The 13678-nt window shown below is 38.0% G+C and overlaps 1 protein-coding gene across 1 annotated transcript; it reads right to left on the bottom strand.

Annotated features, from left to right (window-relative positions):
* Positions 1-1790: 1790 nt before the first annotated feature.
* perm1 (PPARGC1 and ESRR induced regulator, muscle 1) lies at positions 1791-10649 on the bottom strand. Its single transcript, XM_063016026.1, has 4 exons — positions 10632-10649; positions 5644-10501; positions 3514-3630; positions 1791-3358 (listed from the first exon to the last, which is right to left on the bottom strand). The coding sequence occupies exons 1-4, from the start codon at positions 10647-10649 to the stop codon at positions 3252-3254; spliced, it is 5100 nt and encodes a 1699-aa protein (XP_062872096.1). The 3' UTR covers positions 1791-3251.
* Positions 10650-13678: the final 3029 nt, after the last annotated feature.

Below are 13678 nucleotides of genomic sequence, written 5' to 3'. Positions count from 1 at the left end.
TTAGATGCCCACAGAATGGGTACCGTTCATATACAACAGACCGTGAGCACTGAGCTGATTAGCAAGCACTCTTATAGTTCCCTCTTGTGGTAATATTAAATAATTACAGTTAAACCTAGCGACCGAGTTAATGGTTTATGTACATAAAATACTACTTTAAACATGACTTACCACTGTCTGAGAAATGTTTTAAATGAAAAAGTGAGAAAATAAGTTGTATATATATAAATAGAGACGATAAAAAGAGCATGCTAATTGTCCTTTCTCATTTTAGTGTTCCCTCGGGGACCTCAGAGTAAGGGTGGGCGGGTGAATCCAAATATCGATATTACCAATACCAACGTTGGTATTGATACTAGTGTGAAGGGATCGATACTTTAGTTTAACTTTTTCTCAACATTCATTAAGTTTCTCCCGTTTCATCAGAAAGTTAAAACCATGTGTGTACAGACTGTAGCAGCTCCTCTCACATCTTACATGCACACCTCGCTCCTCCCCTGCTGCTCTGCTGTGTTTTGTTGTGGTACCGTCACGTTGTTATGTTGATAAAATCCTAACAGACATCAGTACATTGGTAGGCATTGGAAGATTGTAAGTTTTTGAATACTTTGATTTACACATACAGAAATAAGTGCAATTTTATGGAAGTAATAGTGTAAATATATGTACGTAAAGTACGGACGCACCTTACGCACTTTGCGCACCTTACGCAAATCTTGTTCCGTCTGCGCATGCGTAGTGAGGCTCTTATTCTGTGTTTATGTTTTGATGGATGAGAGCTTTTTTCTTTTGACTTTGTGCTTATAAATGTAAAGAGAATAGCATTTATTTTTATACTTATTTGGTCACTATAAAAAAATTACACATTTATTCACCCAGCAAACACAACTACGTGGTATAAATTAGCCGCTTGGTGGTGATACGCCATGATGGTAACGCTGTGAGAAAGTAAAGCAGAAATAAGAAATCTGACCACTTTAAACATCTGTATTTATTTACAACGCTCCTCTCACATCTTACATGCTCACATTACTGCTCCTGATCTGCTGTGTTTTGTTGTCGTGCCGTCACGTGACTAAGGGTGCCGAGAGACCGAACACATGCAGCAGTGAGAGAGAGAGAGAGAGAGAGAGAGAGAGAGAGAGAGAGAGAGAGAGAGAGAGAGAGAGAGAGAGAATCGGGCTGACACTGAGAGAGAGTAGATGTGTGTGTGTGTGTGTGTGTGTGTGTGGGGATAATTTCAGAAAAGTGCAATGAAAGGGATGAATTATGTTTTGTTATTACATAATTGGTTCTGAACAAAAACCTCAGACTTAGTTCACTATAGTAATAAATGCCCAACTCATGGTAAAAAAAAAGTTAATTGAAATTTGAGGTAAATAATTGCTGACACACTGATGCCTTTTTTAAATACCTTCAGATGACGTGTACAGGCCTTTATAAGGATAAAAACCTACAACACTGATTTCGAAATTATAGTTAGTAAACACTAATACATTATAATTTATCTGATTAAAGTATTTCTAGAAATTTGTTTCTAGAAAGTTGTCCTTTTAACACCCACTATTTAAAATTACTGAGGTTAGAGTGAGCCCAAGAGTCTGTGTCCTAGGTAAGATCGTTGAAATGGCACTTACCAAAATCTCTTCAGAAACAAAAAATATCTGCGCCGAAAACCACTGTCATTAACGATTTCATTCCTAGGTATCACTTTTAGAAAATGTAAGAATGCATGATAAATGAAATTGTATTATTTAACATTTAATTGCGTAGAATTATGACACCACTGAAACAACATTTTTGTACCTGGACCCACAATGAAATATTCCATTATTTTAATAAACATACTGTACATTTGAACATACATGAACCTTGCAGTCTCAGTATATTTTGTGTAATGTCTTCTCTCTACAATTTGTTGACAGTGAAATAATTACTCATTTTCCATAACTGCTGTATTTTAATTAGATCAATAGACAATCTCAGAGCATCACACACTCATTAACACACAGTGTAGCTAATACATGTACCAGCATATGTTTAGGAGGTGTTTAAAAACCTGTATAAACACAGCAGTAATATTTCATTACACAGGAAGTACCTAAGGTCAAGAACAGATCCTTGACCCTGAAGCATAAACAATACTTACTCTGCCAATGTGCAGCCACCCAAATTCAAACATTTACGTAATTTCCTAATCTTTCATCACATAAATGGCTACAGACATTTTATTGCCACAGGTGTGCAGGTGTGTTTTAAGTTCTTATTTACTTAGTTTTATTCAGTTTTCCTGTTTACCTTATGTTTTTCAACATACCCAGTCTTATCTTTAATGTCTTCTCCATCCTGATTAAGGCTGCAGTGGATCTGGCACCAGTTGGAAACACTAGGCACAGTGCATCAATCCACGCTGGACAGGGTGCCAAGCTACTGCAGTAATCTACTACCATAAAGCTATGTAGCACTCACACCTTTTACCTTTCCATATCTTTCAGATCAATTTATTACCTGTCTTCAGTTGATCTTAGTATAACTTACCAATTCCAACTTCCTTTTAATATTCTGAAAAAATCTTTCATTAATTAAAAAAAAATCAAATCACATTTCAACACAACTAGTATACACTATCACACAAATGGATTTGGTCATTTCACTCACAGCTCATAGCTGTGTTTTGCTTTAAAGATTAACAAAATGAACATGAATGTTGTTTTACCTTGTAATTTTTGAGTTCATGTGTTTCAGCCACAACAATTGCTAACAGGTGTAATAAATCAGTTATAGAAAGGAAATTATTTGCATCCAACTTTGCTTGTTTGAACAAAGCTTGTTTGAATGAAACTCAAGTGACCTGCACAGAGCCGGACCTCAGCCCCACTGAACCGCTTTGGAATGAACTGAAACATCAATTTAGAATTTCTTGACCAACATCAGTGTGCTGTCTTACAGATGTACTTTTGATGAACTAGCAAAAATTCCTACAGACATATTTCAAAGTCTTGTGAGAAGCCTTCTCAGAAAACTGGCTGTTGTTATAGCTGAAAAAGTCACATAGAGGTCACTTTATTTTAATACCATTTTTAAAAAATGGGTGTCTAAATACATTTGGCCATATAGTGTGTTAGATATTCACATGATTTTTGTATCATATCATCTTATGACAGTCATTCATTTTTAGGGTGGGTAACATTGGAAAATAGGATGAGCAACTGAAAGGGGACCTGGCAGCACTCTTAGGGTCATGTTGGTATCTATGCAGGCTCTATCTGACGCAGTGGAGTAATCTTAGCAGCCTCATCCCTCGTGAATCTCCGAAGGTATCGAATGGCAGAGAGGGCACTTATATTTGCCAACAGAACTGTAGCAATGGAACAAAAGGACATTATATTAGTATGTACGCATCTAAATCATTGTCATTGTTCAATGGGCAATCATTACAGTTCTTTTATACTTAAACATAAATTATTTGGAGAACAAGGTCATCATGTAAAAAGTTTTAGTATGGGAGCTTACCAGCTTTCCAGTTATCTGCTCCCTGAGGGTTAACAGACTTCAGGACCCACGAGGCAAAGGCAATGCAAACTAAGCACATATCTGCTTGTTTTAGTGACACAAGTGGTGCATCTACTCCTAGAAAAACATGATTTTATAGGAAAAATCATTCCGGGAAAATTTAGATGGCATTGTACAGTATATAAATGTAACAGATAATAAGTCAGGCTTGTAAATAACAATATTTTAATTCACAAAAGTGTTAATATATGTCATGCAAAAACCAGGACTTTTTTAAGATGGTTTTCCAAATCTGACTATACAAAATCAGCAGATAATGAGTGTCCGACCAGAAAAGGAAGATGTTTACATTGGTTACTATACAGTGAATGTAGAATAGGTACCATTTAAAAAGTACATGGACCAGTTTTCTTCTGTGAAGAAAACTAAAAATTGTACCTAATGCTGACAGGACATTTGTACGACTGGTCAGATGTGGTCCAAGAACCACCTATATACAAGTTTCCCATCAACTAAAACATGCTTGACAAGTTAACAATTTCCACAGCCAAACCAGTAGAGGCAGTAGGGTGAAGGTGATCTATTTTTACATGTCGTTCCAGCCAAAATATGTGAATACATTCTGGCCCAAGGTAGCTTTAAGAGGCCAGCCAACAGCATTGAGAACAGACCATTTCTTTGGCATGAACTCAATTTATGTCGTCTGTTGCCAAGTGCTTAGGCTACGTGCTTTGTGTCAGCCTCAAGTCCAGGAATCAACTAGTCCTGTTTATTTAAAAGAAGTTGGCAAAAACCTAAACAGACAGTAGAAATAAATACAAAGAAAAGATTATATCAACAAAAAGCTTGTTTTTCTATAAAAACACATGCTAAAGACAAACATTAGGTACACAAATACACTGACAAGGCATTATGACCACTGACAGGTGAAGTGAATAACACTGATTATCTTTTAATCACAGCACCTGTTAGTGGGTGAGATATATTAGGCAGCAAGTGAACATTTTATCCTCAAATTTGATGTTAGAAGCAGGAAAAATGGGTGAGCGTGAGGATTTGAGCGAGTTTGAGGGCCAAATTGTGATGGCTAGACGACTGGGTCAGAGCATCTCCAAAACTGCAGCTCTTGTGGGGTGTTTCCTGTCTGCAGTGGTCAGTATCTATCAAAAGTGGTTCAAGGAAGGAACAGTGGTAATCCGGCGACAGGGTCATGGGTGGAAAAGCCTCATTGATGCATGTGGGGAACAAAGGCTGGCCTGTGTGGTCCGATCCAACAGATGAGCTACTGTAGCTCAAATTTCTGATGAACTTAATGCTGGTTCTGATAGAAAGGTGTCAGAATACACAGTGCATCACAGTTTGTTGTGTATAGGGCAGCAAGAGGGGGACCAACACAATAACAGGAAGGTGGTCATAATGTTATGCCTCATCAGTGTATGTTCCTCACAAAACTAATACTTTTAAAATATATATTAAATAGTTAATTAATAGAGTTAATTTCAGTGGGGGGCAAAAGTTTGAGACCACCTGTAAACATATTTCTAGTTTGCTATTTCTTGAATTTCACAATTCTTTTAAATAATATGTTACACATATCAAACCTAATTGCAACAGCTACTTGAAGACCAAATAAAATCATGGATTTCTGAGTGTCATGGACTTTTCACCCCAGTCAACTGACCTAAACTGATTTTGTACAAACTTGAGTCCATGCCAGCTTGAGTGCATGCTCGTATGCAAAACAGACTTCATTTCACCAATAGTCTCAGATCTTTGGCCCCAGTTTTCATATACTAAATTCTTTGACAGTTCCTCATAACATATATTTTATGGTTAAAAGTATTAAGTTGAATGTTTCCATCACATCCACTGCTAGATTTGGGGAAGGCTGTTTCCTGTTTCAGCATGACCTTGCCCTTGCACACAAAACGAGTTCCATGTAGACATGAGATGTCTAACAAGCTTATGGTTACATGTTCACAAACTTTTGGCCACATAGAGGAGGTCATGCCGTTCTGGTAATAAAAACAAAACTGCAACAATGTGCAGTGTGAACATTAAAGGTATTAAAGCTCACACTGCATCCTGCCTGTGTGTAGGTGCATGTGACGAATGGTAAAAATAGCTTACTTGGATCAGCAACAACGTTCTGTATCTCCCTGCAAATCTTCTGCTGCACAGCCAGCTGTCTGAAGATGCGGTTTTCCAGGCTGACTAGTAATGGATCTGGGATTGGGCTCACATCAGTGCTTAATGCATGTATTGATTGAATTCTTTTTTGAAATGTCCTGTTGTTCACATGAGTCAGAGCCCAAGAGTTGGACCTCTCAGATGGAACTGGGAGTCCCGTGCGTCGAATTTTTCTAAACGAAAAAGGGTTCTTACTCATGAAGTTCCAGGTATAATCTTTCTCAGGAAAAATTTCTTCAAATGTGTCCACTGCCGTTAATGCGCCTTGGTTCTTGGTCGACACGTGGTCATGTCGCGTTATTACCCGTATGACTGTGTGGTCAGGTTCCTCATCCTCATCAGAGTGGACTGGTGAATCATCAGTGAAGAAACTATCATACACTTCAGGAAACTGAAGGTTTTTGCTAGAAGAACGAGAGCAGGAAAAAATGGGAATCATTTCATCTTTGTTGCTGCTGTTGTCCTCTGCGACTGGGTAAAAGAAACTTTCAGCCTCAAACTCTGAGAAGAAATGGTCATACATCTCAGGCACAGAGGACCCAGCTCCAATGATATAAGAAGTACCTACGGTCTCTGCTGCAGAGACGGAATGTTCAGGTTCTTCCGCACCAAATAGATACTCCAGGATCTCAGAAAAAGTAACGCCGGCATTATCTAACTCCTCCTCCTCATCTGAGAGATACACTGGGGATGAAGTTTCTACACGATCGAAAGGATCTACAGAGTCATCCTCAACTTCTGAATGAGCTGAGTAAACAGAATGAATAGAGTGCCAAGAAGCATTTCTCAGAATTTTCTTAAGAGGTTGAGTTTCAAGACTTTGGAGGTTCTGGATGCTAATGTTTTTACACATCTTCCTGAAGCCTGGATGAGAATTATCCTTGTGGAAAGATGACAGGGTGGCTGTTTTGGAATCTAGCATGAACACATCTTCCATTCCGGTACCAGTTCCAGACAGATTTGGATCACATTCCCACATAATGCCCATCGGGTTAGGAGACCCTTGGGAATCTTCATCTAGTTTGGCATCCTGGTTCATGAGTTGAGTGAGATCTTCATCAAAATCAGATATGAATGACATATCTCCACTGGAGCGGTCAGGTTTATATTCGTCGAATTGGGTAAAGTATCCCGAATCTGCTGCATCTGTCGGATCTGCGATACTACTGTTTTCTGGCTGGAGTAGCACACTGGGATGCTGAGCTTCACCAACTTGGCGAAGTCGCAAAATGTCATTAATTGTTAGCTTCTCCATTTCATTCCAGAAAGAGGATATAGCATAAACAGGAGTTGTGGGTTGACTTACTGTATCAGTATCTAGAGTTTCTAGACTTTGAGCTTCATCTTTTGTTTCAGAACTAGGAGTCACTGGTACAGCATTCACAGTTGCACTAGGTGCCAACTCACTGTCTTCAGATAAATCAGAAGATTGACTATTTAAGTAATGCTTTTCATTTTCACTAGGGGTGATAATAATTGATGGGTTGGGATTTGAGTTAGAGTCCTCTAGAGATTGAGTCTCTGGTTCAGTCAAGTATCCAATCAGAGACTGGCATTCTGTAATCTGTTCTTTGAAAGACTGCCCATTATTATCATTAATATGGGGTAAGTTTTTACTTTCAGGTGCATTCATTGGTTTGGAAGATGTTGAACTCTCTTTTGTACCATTTTCACTATTTGAATGCGATATTTGTGTTTCATCTTTAGCAGCAGGTGACAGAGTTTCTACTTCTTTCTCATGTGTATATTTCTTGTTTTCTGGTATGTCATTTGACCTTACATTTAAGGTCTCTTTTGTATGACCTTCACTTTGTGAATGCAAGAGAGGTTCAAAAACGATAGGAGCACTGGACAACATATTAAGATCCGTTCTATTCCCATCTTTAGCACCAACAGACAAGTTTTCTATATTTTCTGTACCTAGGTCATTAATGCTTTCAGATTTATCCTTTGATAACAGACAACAATTTTGTAAATGTTCTGGGGGGTTGCCAGTCACAGATGTATTTATAATGGCATTATGTGGCAGATTTGCCTCACTTTTTGTTTCCTCTTTTGCAGCAGAGGACAACATTTGTAGTTCTTTGCTATCAATGTCATCAGCACCAGTGGACATAGTAGATACATGTTTACTAAGTATGTTGTTAGCACCAGAGGACAAAATAAGGACCTCATTTGTTTTTACATCTTCAGCACCTGGAGACAGAACATCATTAATAACTTTTGTACCAGGAGACATTTCAACATCTTTTGCATTCATGTCTTCAGTTGCAGGTAAAAGAAATTCAGTCTCAGAGGATGGAATTCCAGCATCTTTTGTATTTACTTTTTTGGCCCCTTTGAGTTGATTTTGGGTTTTAGTATCTACAGTTTCTACACTTTGAGCTTCACCAGTTGACTCAGATGTAGGATATGGTGTCTCAGTGTCTTTGGTAACAGGGAGCAGGATTTCGACATTTTCTTTTTTCATATTTTCTCCACTTGGGAAACCAACTTTTACATCTGTTGTACTGACTTCTTTTGCCCTAGCAATTTCACTTTCGGCCCCGGGATGTGCAGTTTCAAAATTTTCAGTTTCACCAGTTGAATCTGTTTGAGTCACAGTAGACCAAATTTCTTTTCTGTTTACTATTTCAGCAACAGGGGGAATAGTATCTACTTCTTTGTTGACGTATTTCTTGATTTTACTTGTGTCCTGTGAGTTTAATAGTGGACAAATGTCCACTTGATTTTCTGAATACATGGAAGCTTTGACAATTCCAGCTGTGTTTGTCTTTTTTGGCACCTTATTCTTGATTTCTGAATTCATTTCATTTGGATGAGTATTTTCAAATGTTTGCGTGTCAATGTCAGTCATTTGAGAATGCTGGGGGCTAATTTGGACATCTACCATGTTTACAGGATCTGTCTCTCCTGATCTGTCTTGTAGTCCATTTCTGTGTTCTGTGAGGACTCTGTCATGTGTCGCACTTGATAAATGCTCTTTCTCTTCAGCATCATGGTTAGACACCACAAAGACTGCCTCCTTTTTGATCTCAGGAAATGTTACACAGGAAATGTTGTCTGATGCTGAGGTTTTCCTATGACCTGCTGCACCAGACTCAACAAACTGAGTGTCTGATTTGTCTGTGTCTTCACTTTGAATCTGATGACTATGGGGAAACGTTGAGTGGAGAGCAGGGTCTGTTGGCTGAAATGCTGCAGTAGTCAAAGACAATTCCAGATTATTGTCTTTTGTAGATTCAATTACTGATACTGCCTTTTTTGCATCACTAGTAGTAGTGGATGCAGGGGCAACTACTGACTCCTTTAAGGCAGCATTAATTTCTAATAACAAATTGGAGTTTAGCTGTGGTGCACAATTACCGGTGGGTGGTTTATCACTTTGAGGTATCTTTTCCACAGAAACACTAGGTTCTGGAAATGTAAAATTTGCTCTTATGGTGGGCTGCCCAACTGCTTCTGATTCCCTAGTGGGACTACAGTTATTTATTGAATCCGTTACTTTCTTGCTTTGTGCGGGCTGCCCAACTGGTTCTGATTCCCCAGAGGGACTACAGTTATTTATCGAATCTGTTACTCTTTCGGTGAGTCTTATGGTTTTTGGAATTTCTTGGGGGCAACTAAGACCTACTACTTTAGCATGATTGATATCTGATTTCTGTGAAGGTGACATTGAATGTACTGGGGAACTCACTGGAGTATTATTCATTTTAGGAAATGGTAAATAGCTATTAGTAGTAGTAGTAGTAGTCTCAGAAGCAGTCCCTACACAACAGTGTTCGGACAGTTGTGGACGGCATGTCCTTATACCAATTTCTACCTTTTTTGTATGTGTATCTTCATCTGAGTCACTTTGTTTGCCAGGCAATGGGCCCTCACGTCCAGAGTCTGAATCTGATAGCTCGACGCTTATTCTCTTTTTCTTTCTTCTCCTTCTTCTTGGAGTAACAGAGGAGACTTGCTCCTGACATACTGGTAATTCTTTGAAGTCAGACTTACAGCCTAGTGCTAGTGGAGAGCTTGCTTTCATTTTGTGGTTTGGGTCTGTTAGATCTTTCTCATTGACTATGACTGGTAGATATTTTACCCCAACATCGTGTGAAGTCTTCTCAGTGTCTGGTTGTTGCATAATTTGCTTGCATTGTTCATCACATTTCAAATCTTCCCTCTGTTTCACTCCCTCTTTCAGTATCTCCAGTGACCACTCCTCCTCTTTAATAAACAGATCTGTGTCCGGACATGAGTATTTCTTTTTAATTTCCTCTAAATCATCATCTGTAGTTTCATTACACATGTACATATTAGAGTTATGTTCATTTGCTAGATTACTGCTGAATGAGTGTTGTGGTACTGCTGGCATCACTGTCTTTTCAGCGCTGTCCTTTTTAACAGAACCTTCTGCAAAGCCTTCTGATGTACTCACATCTGTGTTATCTCTAGTTAATGGGACATTTTTTAACCTCTCAAAGAACTCATTAACAGTCTCCATGTGGCAGTCCTCCTCACTGCCAGACAAAACTTGCTCTGGAGTATTTAACCCATATATACTCAGGTAAGAATCCACAGGGGACCCATCACAATCTGGAGGACCATCAATCTGTTCTGGATCATGCGTTTGCCACTGTATGTCAGGCCGTGGTCGGTGATTTCCCCTCTCATCAATGTCACTCATTCCTGAATCATCCAGGCCGGCTAACACTGGAGGAAGAATGTTACACTCCTCACATACCTGGAAGAAGGCTTCCCAGTCTAGCTCTGAAATCTGCACACTGTACTCAAAATCCTCCATAGCAAACTAACAAAAACAGAAAGAAAATAACAAACAATGATTCATTAGAATATGAAAATAATGCCCTGTTTACATTTGATACCGAAGTATTGATTCATTGCCTAAACAGATAATGTTTTGGAATTTGGTCATTTACTGATGCAGCCTTAACCATGTTTGCTGTGAGGGGTTTAATGGGCACAACAAGTACAATTACTGTAGGTACACAAAAGTATCCCAAACCTGAAATGAACTTTGGCATCATTAATATGTATCAAGTTTACGTTTAATAATCATGTGGCCAGCAAATGATTTCACCTATGTTTCACCAAACTCACATTTAAAGTCATTTTCTAGTCTAAGACATTTTTGTCACTCAGACCTTGACCCTGTATTAGAGCTTGACCCATATCTCTGTAGTACTGATTTGTTTTGCTTATATGCACTTACTGGACACCTAAATAGATTGACCTATCCTTTGGAAACATTTACTGGTCATTTTATGATCTACACCTACTACATTTGCACATTGCAGGCTTTGCCTGTAGCTTATCTGTTGCTTACCTTTACCCCATTAATCCTTACTCATTAGAAGTTGTCTGGGTGGTAAACCATACTCAGCACTGCAATGACCCCGACACAGTGGTCACATGGTAGTGTGACTTGTACGGCTATGAGGTGCCAGATCAGGTGCAGCCAGGCTGTGATTTTTACACACCTTAATTTTTATGCTGAAATAATAACAGTGCTCTAAACACAAATATACATTTAAATGTGTTCTGTATTCAGAAAAAGTCAATTTATTAAAGGCTAAAAGAGGATTAAAACACACATAAAAAGAAAATAGCTATATTTTTTAAAACTACATTTACAGCATGTGTAACCAGTATTTAAAATCCCTAGATGTTCTGCTGCACCTGATACACTCCATTACCAGTAAAACACCCACTACCACTACAACACTGTCAAGCTAGTGTCATAATATACTCCAAGTATTATAGTATGTTTCTAAGATTACTATTATTTTCCACTTACATTACACAGGAATTCAGCATAAAATAAAAACCCTGTAAATAGCTTTTCAATTCTGAAACAAATTGAAAAAATAAAATAAAATACTGCATTGCGAATAGCTCCCATTTGTTTATCATTTTACATATCCTTAAGCTGCAGATGTGACTGTATAAGTGAGTTACAAGCCAGGTTGATTTGATTTAATTATAGAATTAAATGGATATCTAAGAAGTAAACATTCAAATAATTAAACTTTTCAGCTTGCTGTTACCATACACTCCTTATTTACACTCCATGATCACTGTTACTGTAAAAGTAGCGTTTTTCTAAATCAGAACATTTATATCTGTGAACATGCAGGTGTGCTCTTACCTGTTCAGTAGTTTGCCACTCTGTAGTGGCTCAGCTGGTGCAGCTGCCAGTCCGGAGTGCAATGAGCGCTTAAAGGGAAAGTGAGAATACTTCGTAGGCCATCCTCATGCCAGAGAGTGCTGAGCAACTCTCTGATCCGTTATAAATAGAGATGTGTTTCTGATCACGTAATACACGCTTCTCTCTCTGGGCCCTAACAGAGGTGTACCGTTCCGGCACCTTAAACAGACCTCAGCTGGCTAGGTGTGAACAGAATAGAATTGTATTGAAAAGTAAAAAAAACTGCAAGCACATGAGTTCTAAAGCTAATTACATATACACAAACACACTAATATAATGATCAGTGTCACATACAAAAGTGTAGTTTATTGTATAAGTGGATGTTTAGACTAAAATCAGCTTCTGCAGTTTCATTTAAAAGCTGTTTTTGAAACAGAGGATGGTAAATATTTAAGACATCCTACTCCTTTCTGTGGAGGTCAAACATATTTTGGCAGCTGGGATCATAGCAGAAAGAACACTGAGGTTCCAACACCGGAGGATCAGCCAGGTGTCAGCTGAGCTTTGGCATGATGTCACAGATGGATCATGTCAGTCATGGAGAACTGCCAACCTGTACTAGATGGAAACGCTTACAGATCACATTCATGTGATGGTCATTTGATAAAAGTCTTTTCCACAGCAACCATTCATTTAAGTCATTCTATTAACATAGGGAAAGTCATGAAAATGGAAATCATTATACAGATGGGTCTATGTAAAATAAATTGTCACTAAAGTGGTTTTGCCACAAAGTGTGGACATAGAGAAATGGTGTTGTAACATATAAAGCCTATATATACTGTTACATTACCTTATTCAACACCAGTTTAGCCAGAGAATGGGATGTGTGAATAAAGGGTTTCCAGCTTCTTAAATAATTTATTTGTCACGTACAATCACTAAATTCCAGTCAGGGTTTGAGTAGAACTGGTGTGGCAGTTTGGGCAATAACCCTGAATAGAAGGATATACCATCACAAACCATTACCACAGTCTTTCACACAAGCACACCAATTGACATCTTACTTTTATTATTTAATTAGACCTTCCCATAAAATAAGATGGTTTTCATTAACATTTGCAATTGAAAATATTTATTTATAATATTATTAATAATATATAGTAGCAGAATATTTTGTCTATAAAGCCATGTCACAATTATTCAACCCCTACTTAAAACCTACTGCTGACCTGTATGACCTAATGATGGGTTACAGCATGATTTAACCATTGGGAAATCAATAACAACCCTTTATTTTATTCAGCTGTGATGTGTTATATAAACACCACAAAGATTTAAGTGTTCAAGGTGTGTTGCAACTGTGGTGAAAACTAAGGAGCTTTAAGCTGAGAGAGGAAATCATTTTAACACCGAAATGTTATGATGATGGGTATAAGAAGATTTTAAAGACTTTAATCATAGAGACACCACTGTGAGTGTGTGCTCAGGTGGTGCACCGGCCTATTGCAGTGGCAATAAATGGGCTCTCTGGGCTGACGGGGGTGTTTTCCAGCCTATCTATATCTATGATAGAAATTTTTTATTCTATAGTTACAATTCTATGATTTGGAGTAAAACTTATTTTCCTTTAACACAGAACCATTATAAATAAAATTAAATCCTGAATATTAAATGCGTTAAATATAAAACAATACTGTGATAATAATAAACAATACTAATAATAAATAAATAAATGGATTTTGCAGTCAATTCACAGTTAATTGCTAAAAAGCTCCTCGGCTCCAGCTTGGCCTCAGGTTGAGTAGTTAATAGGCA

The sequence above is a fragment of the Trichomycterus rosablanca genome, chromosome 19 (assembly GCF_030014385.1).
Source record: "Trichomycterus rosablanca isolate fTriRos1 chromosome 19, fTriRos1.hap1, whole genome shotgun sequence".
Classification (NCBI taxonomy): Eukaryota; Metazoa; Chordata; class Actinopteri; order Siluriformes; family Trichomycteridae; genus Trichomycterus; species Trichomycterus rosablanca.
This window is presented reverse-complemented; position numbering and strand designations above follow the sequence as displayed.

What these genes read in the sequence shown, in the direction of transcription:
- perm1 (XM_063016026.1), bottom strand. An exon ending in GAACGTTGTTGCTGATCCAA is followed by an intron (nt 3,631 to 5,643) that starts GTAAGCTATTTT and finishes ATGTTTTTCTAG; the next exon opens with GAGTAGATGCACCACTTGTG. An exon ending in AGCAGATAACTGGAAAGCTG is followed by an intron (nt 3,359 to 3,513) that starts GTAAGCTCCCAT and finishes CCATTGCTACAG; the next exon opens with TTCTGTTGGCAAATATAAGT.